At 42.9% G+C, this 13,743-nt stretch overlaps 1 protein-coding gene across 2 annotated transcripts in view; it reads right to left on the reverse strand.

The window, feature by feature from the left end:
- Positions 1-13,743, reverse strand: part of MGAT4D (MGAT4 family member D) — a 720,909-nt gene that overhangs the window by 137,700 nt on the left and 569,466 nt on the right. For both annotated transcript variants that reach the window (XM_086962223.1, XM_086962222.1), the window contains exon 10: positions 12,198-12,305. In XM_086962223.1, the coding sequence (XP_086818349.1) occupies positions 12,198-12,305 (108 nt within the window). The remainder of the gene's footprint in view (positions 1-12,197; positions 12,306-13,743) is intronic.

The following is a 13,743-nucleotide window of genomic DNA, read 5'->3' on the forward strand; positions in this document are numbered from 1 at the left end:
TACACTCAAACATACACAAAAGGAACATTCCATGACATCACTGAGTCTGGCTGAGCAGCAGAGTACAGGACACAAAGAAAGAACAGAGTAGAGAAGAAAGCAAGATACCACAACTGGCCAATTGACTATTTTGCCATGTTGATTAGGCAGTTCTAAAGCTGCCATGCTAGGTTGCTGCGGCACTTTAGTTGTGGCACAACTGCTTCCGTACACTAGTGCCATTTAACTTACAGGCCCTTGGTGCACAAGGATTTATAGTAAGTTAAATGTGCCAATCAGGATTTTAACCAATCTGACAGGTTTTTATGGGTCCGAGAACAGGACGCACTAGGGCCTGGTTAGGATGGCCACAGTGTAAAAAACCATCAACAGCAATCACAAAAAAAAAAAAAATCGGATGATCGTGAAAAAAGAGGCTTTTCCTACAATGGCCATTCTTCATAATTGACAAATGTGGTCTTGGTATAAAGGGGGGTCATTGTGAGCATCCCTGGTGGGATGTTGGACCGGGCATAATGAAGCTTCTCTATGAAATATTTTGGGCGTTCATGGGATCAATTTGAGTATCACAGGCATAAGGGGGTAGAAATATGTGCCATATGTTGGTCTTTGCCTTAATTTGATGATAAAGTAACACATGGAAGTACTTCATGAAAATTGATAGCTAATGCTTTGGGACAAAACACGTAATTATTAAAAATGAATGTCTCGTATTTCAGTAGAAAATATGTTTTTGTCCAAAATCAGCATTTGGATTTTAGTAGAACGTGTATTTTTTTCAGATACTGGCAAGTTGATGTATGGTGGCAAAATAAAAAATTATTTCCAAAACATATTTAAAGCAGATATTTGAGTTGCCATTTAGCTTGTGTTCGGGAAACATATTGTTGACACTGTTAAACTGGTTCCAGAGCCACTTATTGGCATGACTTTTATTTTATAAATCCTCTGGAGGCATTTTTCTACCAATATTAATACTGTTTATGATACTATATTGCTGACTGAGGCCTAAACCTGTAAGAATAAAGTAACCTTCTTGCTGCCAAAACATGTCCAATCTAAGTGACCTGGCCAGTAGAACGGCTATGTGAGGCTGTAAGATCCGACTAGCTCTGAATGCAGGAGACTGCCTAAACTTTATATAACTATTGATCCGACCCCCCAGCCAATTTTAAGTAGAATCTGCTTGGAAAGTACAAGAAGGAACAAGCATTAGCAAAATTAACAGGTCTCACCTATCTAATTTGAGTGCCAATCAATTGGGTTTGGCAGTGCTTGTTTATCTAGCATTGCCTAAAAGAAAAATTCAAAATGCTGGAGGAAAGGCAAATAGATGCATTATGTTTATATTTGATAAATGACGGTTTATTTTTCAAATATTCTTTCATTAGTGTCATAATGTAAAGGGACACGATTAAAGTAAAGGGAAAGGATTGCCATGACCTAATTTACTTCTCGTAGGTCTCTACCTCTGCACTGGCATATTAAAGCCCTATTTTAATAATAGTGATAATTTCCACACGTATCCACACAAATAATTGTCCGCTGCTGCTTAAAAAGCATATTGTTACTGAATTTGATAGCATTTGTTTTACTGCCCTTAGAAGGGGATAAAAGGCTGGGTTGTCTAAGAAAGGATTTGAACATACAAATCAGCCTCCACAAAGATCTCTCTAATATTCTCAAGAGTACCTGTTAGACATGAATAATGCGTTTCTCGATATGTGCGACCTATAAAGAACCCTTTCTAAAGCTATCAGTTTTTCAAATCATTTCCATCAGGTTGGTTAACCTAAGGATTCATTTGAAACAAACCAAGACTCCAACTACCAGAATTCACAGACTTTCTAATTGAAAACTCAGTTCTAAAAGCTTGCTAGTCCCTGTGACACGAGTCATCAAGCTACTCTGCCTTTTCTATTACAGTTTTATGTTTATGTTTTCAGGTGTGTCATTTCAATAGAAGCACCTGGAATGCACGAAAACTACAACTCCCAGAATGCGCTTGGTTGTTGAACAAAATCCAGAGATTACAATATTAAGTCCTTGGTAACAAAAAGTAATCTGGTAACCTTACTCTATGCATACAGTAAGCTAATTCAGAGGGTTACTGCATCGGCAACAGGCATGAAAAGACCCCTCACTGACTTCAGGCGTAAGCATTAGGTAAAGCAGCTACTTACTACTGAGCTCACACAGTCCCATGTGAGACCATCGAACAGGAATTTACTATTTCTCACCTGGATCCTTGTCAAGAGCAGGACTTCCAGTCAGTCCCTGTTTTTAACCAACAACACTCAACATTCTGTGCCTACTGTAAGTCCATTGTTTTCAACTACAAGTCCCAGCATGCTTGAGGCTTTTGGTAGAGAAGCAGGACTGAGTGAAAGTCCTCTAATGGACAGAGTTCTAGTTGACCGCTATGCCAATTGTTTTCCTTGAACATCATTTACATTCTAGTAATCCTAATCCTACAGTTAGAATGGAGATTTTGAAACTACAAGTAGCAGTATGCAAAGTAGTATGGGCTCCTGGTAGGAGTCTTGAAAATCTCACATCAGACACAGTTAGCTATGGCGCGGTAATTATGGTTCAGACAGCAATCCTGCCAGTGCTGCCATGTGGCAAAGTACCATGTGATATTTCCATCCAGTCCTGGCTTTGAGCCAAACAACACCATGTGAGTCTTGTGATCTGTAAAGCACTGGCCTGAATCCAAAGTGACTCATGTAGTCATCAGAAGGTTTTGGAGTTATGCATTTCTGTGGTTCATAGCTTCTGGGCAGGGAGTGAAAGAGCATTTAAGGGCAAGTGTACTGAATGTGAACGAGGTTGGTCTAAGCCTTCTTTCTATCAGCATTTCGCAGTTAAGGAGCGGGCCTGTGTAAATTTGTGCCTGTCTCAATTTTCCCAAGTTCAAATCCATCACACGGACAAAATGTTGCACACTTATTTGTAATCACAGCAAAAAAGGTGCAGAATCTGAACCTCAGTTACAAGGTGCTTGATGGTGGGCAGGGCAAGGAAGCCTACCTTCAGGGGAGTATGTTCCTAGAGTATTGTGGGGGGTCCCACCACTCTAATAAATGCATATTCAGATTGAGAGTCGGGTCCTGCGTCTGTCGGGTTGTACATGTGTAAGAAAGTGGCTCTATACATCCTGGACCAAAGTCAGGTACAGTGTGTATAGAGTCCCCAATCCGCAGAGGTATAATAGAGGTTAAAGTCAGATCTGACCTTACTCTCTAAAGTGGCAGCTTGGTCGAGCAGTAAGGCAGTACCAGAGGACAGTGTGAAGCATTTGTTGTACACACTCAATCAGCAAAAGGGTTCACACACTCAAGAACTGAACTCTAGGCCAATTGTTTTATATCCAAGGATATTGTTGTTTTATTTTAGAACAAACAGGTATCAAAATATACTTTTCTCAATATGAGTGACTTTAGGTAATTACTTTGCAGAATGGCAATACATTTGGTAAATACAATAGTTACTGGGGTTGCAATAGGCAACACAATTATAAACACAATTTAACATTGAGCTCAATGGGTTTTTCTTTATAAATGCAGTTGATTACTTTCAGGATTACTTTTCTAACCACAGGATTGGATCCTGGATTCAGTGCCTGGACCTAAGCTGTAAACAGTGAAGTAAAAGCGTTTTGGTTACAGTTGTAATTTTCAAAGGATATAAATGTATTTTCAAAGTTGACAGAAACTTTTCTGAGAAAAACTAGCAATGTTATCCTACGGAAGGAAATTCAAGTCACAGGTAAAGTAGGTTCTGGTTACTTTTGTAATCCAGTACTGGACTCCTAGGTTCAGCACTGGGACCTCTACCTAAGACATGTAAGTAATTACGTTTCAGTAGTTGGTAAGATTTTTAAAGAATATTTGTAATTTGCAAAAATTGACACTTAGAAGAAATTTCAGAGATATCAGTCAATGGTTTCCTATGGAAGAAAATACAGGTAACTGGTAAGTATGATTAAGATTACGTTTGCGGTTCAATACTAAACTAGTAAGTACAGCACTGCCTTCTCTCCTGATCCCAGGAGAGTATTTCGGAAATCGTTATTTAGCTGATTTTAGAGGAATAGTTTAAAGTTTCAAAAATCGACACTAAGAAGAAATTTCAGTGAAAACCAGTCAGCCTATGGAAGGAAAGTGAGTTATCGGCTTTCAGGTGAGTACTCAACTGGTGAGGTTAAGGTTCTGTGCATAGACTCAGGGGTCTCCCAGGGTCGGAAAGGTACAGTTGTTACAGCCTCATTGGCACAGGGGCAGCTGGGTGCAGAGAGAGTAGGCCCAATGCAAGCCAATGGAGGGTAGGGGGCCTTTGTTTGGTGGCTGCAAGCAGGCAGGCAACGCAGCTGTGGGAGCTGAGCTCCTGGTCACTTACTCAGGGCAAGTGGAGAAGTAGAGTAGGGTAGTAGTTGCACTTACAGCGCACTCGGGCGGCTGGGTGCAGGGTGCTTTTGAGCTGTCGGGTGCTCAATGTTATCCAATGGGAAAGTTACAAGGTGAACGAAGGCTGCAGGCTAGGAGATTCTTCAGGTTGAGAAGTAAGTTGGGTTTTTTGAGAAGAGGTGAGTACCCCAAAGGATGGCACAGGGGGCCGGGGGCACCGGGTCCAGGGGTGTCTTTGGGTGTCAGGAAATCTTACCCTCGGCTGACGCGGTTGGAGGGGTCCCTGGTTCTGAGGCTGCAGGCGTTGTCTGGGTCGTTGAGGAGGATCTTTGGGCACTGGACTTCGGGTCCCAGTCGCCGGGGGGACGTCCTCGTGGTCTTGGGTCACTCCGGCACGGGCCGGGCTCAGCGGGTGCAGAGTGGGCTGGATTTGCGGTTCATGGCTGGCACCAGGGGTATGGTTGTTGGAGCAGAGCCTCTGCTCAAGGGAGTCTCAGTCTTTGAGAGGGTCAAGGCAGGCAGGTCCTCCAGATTTTCCAAGGTTGCTGTCCGCAAGAGTCGCCAGGATTTAGCAGGGGCAGGTTCCAGGGTCGACAGGCCGGTAGGACTGGGGCCAAGTCAGTTGGTGTTGTCCTGTTGTTAGCAGCTGCACGGCGGGTCTTCTTCTTGATCTTCTTTCTTGTTTTCTTATCGGGATCTGAGGAAGCAAGGTTCAGGGTGCCCCTAAATACTGAATTTAGGGGCGTTACAGGTATGGCAAGGGCAGGGACCAATTGGTCCCTGTCCTGGTATGGGTACACCCCTAATCTGCTCCACTCCTGTGCGAGGGGGGCAGGGACCTAGCTGTGATTAGGAAGGGCTCCCCATCTTCAAGAAGGCCAGAGCCTGGGGTCATGCTTCACCTCGCCTCTCCCACCTGAGGGGTGGGGTTGGCACAGGCTGGCACACCCCCGTCCTGTCGTAGGGTTTTCTGCCAGTCTTCTCGCCAGAGTGGGGGTGAGAACTGGTGGGACCAGTTTCTGAGTACAGCAAGTGGTCTAGAGAAGCTCACAAAGGTGGCATGTCTTTGAAGCTTCCCCCTGCCCATCCTGGGGGAGGAGACCTAGCACCACTCCGAGGATGTCCATTGTTGCAGGCCCAGGAGAGCAGGGGGGTCTCCACCCAGGGGTCCAACAACATGTCTGCTGTGTGGCAGCCTAGGCAGCCTCTCAGACCATAAGTGGATTGTAGGTTAGGTTTTCAGGAGGCATCTCTAAGATGCCCTCTGGTGCATTTTACATTAAAGCCCACACTGGCATCAGTACGGGTTTAATGTGCTGAGAAGTTTGATATCAAACTAGTCAGTCTTCAGTGTAGCCATTATGGTGCTGTGGAGTACGTAATGATGACCTCTCAGCACTATATACTCTTAATGGCATCACTGCACTTACAGTGTCCAGTAATGGCTCTGGGTACTGTAGGGGCACAGGGCTCGTGCACCTGTGCCCACACCACTGGCATAGTGCACCCAGCTAGAGGGGTGACTGAGGTATGCCAGCGCAGTGGGGCTTTGTGGGCATGGCACACAGGGATGTGTGCCATGTCAACTTTTTGTTTAGTACTGTACTTAGACACTCAGCCTGCAAAGGCAGTGTGTGTTTGTCAGGGTGCAGGGCCCCTGAGGGTGGCACAATAAGTGCTGCAGCCCTTAGGGGTATTCTCTGGTCACCATGCCCTGGGTACCTAGGGTACCATCTACTAGGGGCTGACAGGTGGCCAGAGATGCCAATTGGGTTTTAGTTTCAACACAGGTTTTAGGGAAGGAACACAGGCCCTGGGCACCTGGTTGACAGGAGCTCAGTCAAAGCACATCAGCAGTTCAGAAAAAAGTGAGGGCATACCAATGCAAGAAAGATGGCACTTTCTCACAACATGCCAAGAGACAAGTCTGAATGAAGTTAGACATTTAGAGACCCCGTAGCCAGAATTGAAGAAGCATGGTAAAGCAGCAAGAGCTTTGAATTCTGTGAGGGGAGGGAGGTCAAAAAAGTTCAGCCTTGGGGATGGAAATAAGTGAGTTATTGATATAACATGTAGAGAGGGCCTAGAGGCCAGTTTACTGCCAGGAAGTGGCTTTCTTTTAGCAAACTGCAGTTAATTCGTTTCTGAAACCATGCAACATGATTGACATCCATATCATGATGCCCCACATATGGGCTTAATAGGTTATTAAAAGTGAAAAATGTTTAAGTTATGTGCTTCCGCAATGTTAGCTAAGGATACTGTAAACTTGCTACATGGTTCTACCTCCTATAAGTCACAAAAGCATGTTGTCATGAGGTGGCTGAGCTGTGCTGTTCTATAATGTCTTATCTGTGTGCAGAACATATGTAATACTGTTACACAAGAGAACCTGTGAGGTTAGAAGCTCTCCCTAGAGTGGCTAATGCAGCAATTGTGCTGTGGTGCTCTTCTGCTCCATCCTTGCACCTGTGGGCTTATACGGTCCCAGTCCTTCTCAGCCTTTTGAGTCTTTAAGGAGGGAGACGTTATATTGCTTCTAGGGGTGAACGCATTGAACCCAATGGAGATGTCATTGTAATTTGGATAGTGAGACAGTGTTAGTGGAAAGGTTATAACACTGGTGTACAGTAGGGATTTTGCTTCTCTGGAGGGTAAAGAGGACTAGATGGAGTGTTGACAATCTACAAATGAGGGTGTGTTTCGAGGAACTGTGTATTATCTGAGAGAGCTGATGCACTTACTGATAAAGCTATCTTATTGGCATTGGAACCTGGAACCTGCAGACTATATAAAGACCACTGCAGCGAGCACTTAACTTCTTGAGCTATCTCACTGAGAGGGGTGCGCGTAACTTGAAGGTGACACAGTATGTATGTCATGTATTCTACACATTAACCTATTTATTGACAAATTTCCTCAAGCTCATTTTACACAACAAACAGATACCTCATTGCTTTGATATATGTGATCGTTTAAGAATATTGCTTTTCTTTAAGAATATATTCCAATATTCCACTGGAATCTCTAAGACCACCCCTCAGGGATATCTCTTTTAGAAAAACCCTCTTCACTCATTAAAAAGGTTCGATCCAGCAATCCCCTCCCTCACTGTACTATCTTTTTAGTTGGGTACTGCTACAGCGTTTGTTGGGAAATCTCAGACACACACCCTGAATCTCAGTGACTAACTAATCCCTTGCTTGCACTGCTGTGCAAGGTTTTGCTTTCCTATGCTTTCATTACATGAACACCTTACACACAGCGGCGGCCAGCAAAGGTAAGCGCGGTGGGGCGGGGCAGGGCAGGTCGGGGTGGAAGCTGACATAACTGAATAGGTGATATTTATTTATTTAATTATACCTATTCCGTCATCTGTCGACTTCCCGCTGCTCCCACACCACCCCGCCCCACCCACAGCGATTACCTGTGCTGGCCTTCGCTGCTTACACAAGTGTTTAGAAATGAATCACTTTACTACGTCTTGCAAAACAGTTGCCCCGAGAAACGGGTATCGAACAGAAAGGAGAATGGCCTAAGCACAGGTGTGCCTTGCCCACATGAGATTTCTGATGGGATAGTTCAGTTGGCTGAACACCTGCTTCAGAGAGCTTGTGGAAGGGATTCCCTTCGGGCATCGCCTGTGCCTATTGAACAAGAATACCTTTTTAATTGACTAAGTCAGTTTGAGGTGTGGGCTGCACAGTTATCGAAGAGCAATATTACTATTAAACATGTCAACACCAAACATGCACTGTAAGGTAGAGAAGAAATAAACCATTTGCAGTAAGGAAGAGTGAAATAGTTTACATGTGCGCCTATCTGCAGTTCAAAGCATTCGATTATCAAACTATTTAGCACCAAATGTATAGAATCAATATGCAGCCCTCAGGAGAGGGAAATCTAGAATACCAATTGCTTTTATAGTTTATCCAAGAACGGTTTATGTCATTTGATACCTCTTTTTCCAACTTGGTGATGTGTTTCCCGACTGTTGTTCACAATATGCAACAATAGCGCAGTTGACCAAAGCTCTGCCGTCTCCATTTCAGCCTTTTAGCAGAGTCGGTCGCAGCACCTTTACTCTACGCTTGTCCCATAACACCATTTAAAACCACATAGCTGTGTTCTTCAAGCAGGAAGCAAAACAAAAACCATGCACTGTGAAAGCCAATAGATCTCGCCTTTGGAACCTATTGTCTATGCCAATGCGAGACCTATTTCCTTTTGTCAATGTAAGACTTATTACCTTTGCCAATGCTTTTTGGTAATGCTGCGCAGCACCAAACAAAGTTGTGTAGAATAGTAAAAAAGAAACAAAGTAAGTAAAAAGGCATGATGACAAGGCCTCAGTGATCCCCACATTTTTTAGGCAAATGCCAGAAAATGAAGTAGCGGCATTTTCTCTTTAGGTTCCGATCCAAAATGCATAGGTAAATTTAAAAAAAAATTTAAAAAACTAAAAACTATTAATTTTTTTAAAGGAAGAGGGGGCTACAGCAATTGTATGTCTATTCTTCTCCCCAAAATTGTAGTAAATAAAAAGAATTTAAAAAAAGATGGTGCCCATGGGGGCAACAGAGCAGCGGGTGATATAAGGGGAAAAGCAGCACAAGAGGGAAAGCAATACAGCGGTGGAAGGCAGGGAGTTTCACAGGCGAGAAGCACACAAGAGATAGCTTGCAACTGTTGGGGGGCAGAATCACAGAGTTGATGGGGAGAGGCACACGAATGAGTGCTGGAAAACACATGCAATCTTATGAAAGATGGTAAAAGATGGTTAAGAGCATAAGCTCTGTGTGAAGCACAAACACCGACGGTAATGGGCTTTATCCTCATGTTAATCGGAAGAACAGCCTGCAGCCAACATATTTGGACGATCTGCGCAGAGCACTCAACGGATACTTGATGGCCTTAAATTGAGGCTAACAATCCCCTGATACTCCAAGGATGGAATCACAAGGCCTTTGATGCGTTTAATAATTCAGGCGCCTCTGTTCCACTGCTGCACACCACCTCTTTCATAAATTGAACAATTGAACTGTCTGGTCTCATTCATCCTCAAAGATGTCAAACAATTATCTAATATTTAATGGCTGCTGAATTTTTAACCCTGTACAAGTGTCGAGTATTTTACTTTGGCCATTTGATTGGTTAAAGAGGGCAAGAGGAAGTTCAGTATCTTGACTGGCACAGACTTTGGGCCTTGGTGGGAGGCTGGTTAGAGGGACCCTACGGCAAGCCAGTAACCCTGCCCTAGCACAACGAAATGCTGTTCTGCTGGGATGTGGACAGTTTTGTTTCATTTTCAAGTTTTCACAGCTGATAATATTTAGTTTTGGCGCATCCTGCACACGGTCCAAGAAGGTTTGAATGATCAGACACAGTTTAGATGCTTTTGGAAGTATTATCTTGGTAGCAGTTTTTGCCTAAATTCATTATTCGAATTGTGTTTAGCTGTTAAAGTCAGACCGGGTTTGCAGGACATTTAGGGTTGGTTTATTAGCTCACTTTTGGATCAGTGCCTGGTGTTTGTAGGTTACGTTTTTTCAGTTTATGTATTTATACATTTTAAACCGAGAGAGGTTGTGGCATCTAAAGAGGCACACATGGGGCATGTGTGCCCTCTGTACATCAAGTGATGGCATTCAGCACTCTGATTATAACACTGTGCCCAAAAGGTCCTGTCATTTCCATCTTTGACCCTACCAGAAATGAGGAAGTACTGATCAATTTTTTCAGGGACGTGAGTGGCTGAGGTCTGAACCCAGTCACAACTGTTAAAATAAGTTTTTCGTACCTTCTAGCATGCAACAAAAAAGGGTGAAAACTCCCCAGATACTGTCACAGGTCCTGTCGGCTTGACTCACCTCTACCCTGCGGCCTCCGCAGGGCATGGAACATGAGTGTGGGGGCAGCAGTGTTGAGGATTTTTGGGTGTTCTTATTTTTGAGCCTCATTTACAAGGTGCCGATTGTAATTCGACATTTGATTACATATGTGCAAATTGATATAGTACAGTTGTCTTTGAAACAAATTCTCGATGATGAATAGAAATGCGTGGCTTGAACGCCATCTGGTCCAAGATAGATGTTACTCTTGCCACACTTATTTCCACCCCCAACCTCTCACTGCCTGCATTTGTCAGCACAGAGCCAAGTACGTTATTATTTGTGTATTTCCACTGTCATGGTCACTCTTCTTAGAGGAACTTTCTTCAGCTCGGTCACAAAACCGCAACTGTTTCTTCAAGGTGCTTCCAATCCAGAAGATTACTACACCCTATACATTCATTTAAAACCAGGGTGTTTATGTATCTAGTTTGTTCTAGCGTCTTTGGATGACTTTAGCTTAGAGGAGACAGAATAATTAAACATGTAGTGGGATAGTGTTTATGTGTTATGGCAATATGACATTTACTTTTACTGTACTCTGATTTGCTGATGAAAAGACTCAAACTACAGTGATTCTGCAATTCTGTTAATTTCAAATGCAAAAAAATGTATAAAATTCCTTGATGTTGGGAGGTGAGCCAGAGACGATCCTGTTCTATCAGTGACGCTGTCCGTTACTCTCTCGATTCTGCTGCCCACTTGGGGATTTTCTCTATCTTGCCCTATTCACTTACATACTTTATGGCACTGACTCTGTATTGACTTATTTTGTAATTAAATCCTTGAACGATTTCACTGATCTAGAACTCAGTTATTGATTTGGCCCATTTACATAGCTGACAGTAGTTCTGCTATTTTGATGTATTGGGAAGTGTCTTAGCTCGGAGACATATTGCCTCATGAAATTGAGGTTTAACCCGTCTTCAATCCAGCGAATTGTGGGCATTCTGTTTAAAGTACACTTCGGGGTGTCTAACGTCTTGGGGTTCCTTGAGCCCAAACCAGGAGGAATGGAATATCCGTAGCTGGCCTTTGAGCAGAGGTGAAATCAAGTTGTTGGTTGTGGTTAGGAGCCTGAATGAAGTCTGTGTGTAAAGCAGCAAACCACATATTCAAATCATGCAGGCCTGACACAGCCTTTCATGTTTGCAACTACAAGGAATGCAGAAGATTATCTGGTCTTGCGGAAAAAAAAGTGTAATACTCTCCCTCTAGCAATGTATCAAAACACTTTTATTGAGGCAATCCTTCAGCTAAAGATCAAGCTTGTTCACTCTTGTACCACAAATGTCCGAAGCACCTATGAACTGGGCCAGAGTAAAGTGAGCTATATTTGAATTGACTGTAAAACCTAGGTTTAAGGAAATGTTGCCGTCTTGTGGAGGGTGTTGTTGACACATCTCTTTTGAGTCTTGATCCATCTAAATTAGTACTGTGCAAGGACAGCTCGTTATTTGGAGGAAAGACTTATGTAGCCCTACCCACGTTACACTAATAACACCCGCCTTCCTTCTTCTGCATGACCTCAATTCCTAGACTCATTTAAACATTTAAACCACTAATAGTGACTTTTAGGGGCAAAGATTTGGTATTTGTGCGATTGTGCATAATCAAAGACGCGTTCTACATCAATTAACGCTGCTACAATCAACTATCATCATGATGGGTACGCAACTTTTCCCTGACTTGAGGATAATACAATTCCTCAAAGTCTCTTCTCTTTAACATGAACTGTGTTTTTACTCAAAGAAAATTAAACGCTTGGATCTTGTTACCACAAAAACTGAATTTTCCTTTAAGACAAAAATCCATGCCCAAGATGCCAGAAAAATGCTTCGTCGTTTTTAAAGATAAAACAGAACTTACTTGTTCTACAAAGTAGAAATATTCTTACTTTTAAATTCTGTATCTTCCCAGACAGTGACGAATGTGTCCCCATATGCTGAAAGAGAGATGGCCGGTATCGGATTCTCAGGTTCGCCTTTTGCCGGTCACAGTGTTTCTGTAAATGAAATAAAAACAACATATGAAAATCCTTTCTAAAGGCATGGTATTTTACAAGGCAATTGCAAAATGTTCACCTTAAAAAATGGAGTGCATCTATTTGTGACGGTTCTGCAACAAAATAATTCTATGGCAATGCAGATTTTCTGCATCCATGCTAATAGGCTCTATTCAAACGTGAGACTCAATTTTTGAAGCAAATAATTGCGTTAACTTGCTTATTTCCTGCCCGAAATTGACTCTGTTTCAGTAGAAGTTAATGGGGATATATACATTCTCCAGATTATGTTTTTTAAAATCTCCCTATTTTGTCTTCTAAAATCTTGCCACGTATAATACTGGGTACAGATAACTCTAGAATTGCTTCTGTGGAACCAGACGATGGTTCATGAATTGCGCAATCCGGAGCTGCCGGGCAAACCAAACTGTAATCAGCAATACACCTAAAGCGTTTCAGCCGCACCTCTGCCTGGATCATGGGTACCGCTCAAGCAGACACCAGTGTGTTTTACAAAAATGTAGCTGACATAAACAACAGTTTAACCAAAGGGGATGATGGGCGGAGTGCTGAGCATTGCAAGCACTCACCCCCAGTCAACTGATCTGGGTTTAATCCATCATCATTCTTCAGCTCACTCCGCCACCCCAGTTCAGACAAGGCCATATGCAAATCAGTCTGACCCTGTGCTTCATGGGAACAGTCCAGCCCGAACAACAGCTTCAACAGTTCCAGCACTCCAAAAAGGGTTGCTATTCTGCCATCTTGGAATAGTGTTATATAGTATTATTTATACAGCAGAAACACGTTTAAATATTAGACAAAAAATAGTGCTCAGCACTTGATAAAATACATGTTTTTTTCACTATGACTCAATGATGTAGCAATCCCAATAACAAAAGCACTTCAAGCATAAACATTCTCAATTGAGAAAATTATGAATAAAATACCACTAATTCCCATAGTTGCGGAAACCAAAAAGACAGTACTCTTTAAATGTGAGTATGTATGCAAAACCTACTGAATAATAGTTGGTTTAACCAGAGTTGAAACTAAATCCAACATCAATGGCCTTGCCCTGTATACAATCATCTGCTTTGGAAAATCAAGCACAAGCCGCTTAATGACTCAATCAAATTAAAGTTGATTAATTTTATGGCATAATTAGTAGGCCTGTTCACCCACGATAAGCACCAGCTGCTCACCATTGTTCTGTTCCTCTTTGGAAGGACCTTCAGCTAGCATGAAGACCCACTGATATGATGGCAAATATGGCTTTGCTAGAGGTGGGAAAGCCTGCAAGTTCAAAGACAGCTGAGCCATAGCCGTAAAAGCTCTGGCATGAGTTAAATCATCACCCCAATAGACAACTTAGATCCGAACATCTGCACCAACTGACAGTGCCACGGACCAGGACTGTCACTTGGGGAGACAGATG

This window comes from Lissotriton vulgaris, chromosome 3_1, assembly GCF_964263255.1.
Source record: "Lissotriton vulgaris chromosome 3_1, aLisVul1.2, whole genome shotgun sequence".
Taxonomy (NCBI): domain Eukaryota; kingdom Metazoa; phylum Chordata; class Amphibia; order Caudata; family Salamandridae; genus Lissotriton; species Lissotriton vulgaris.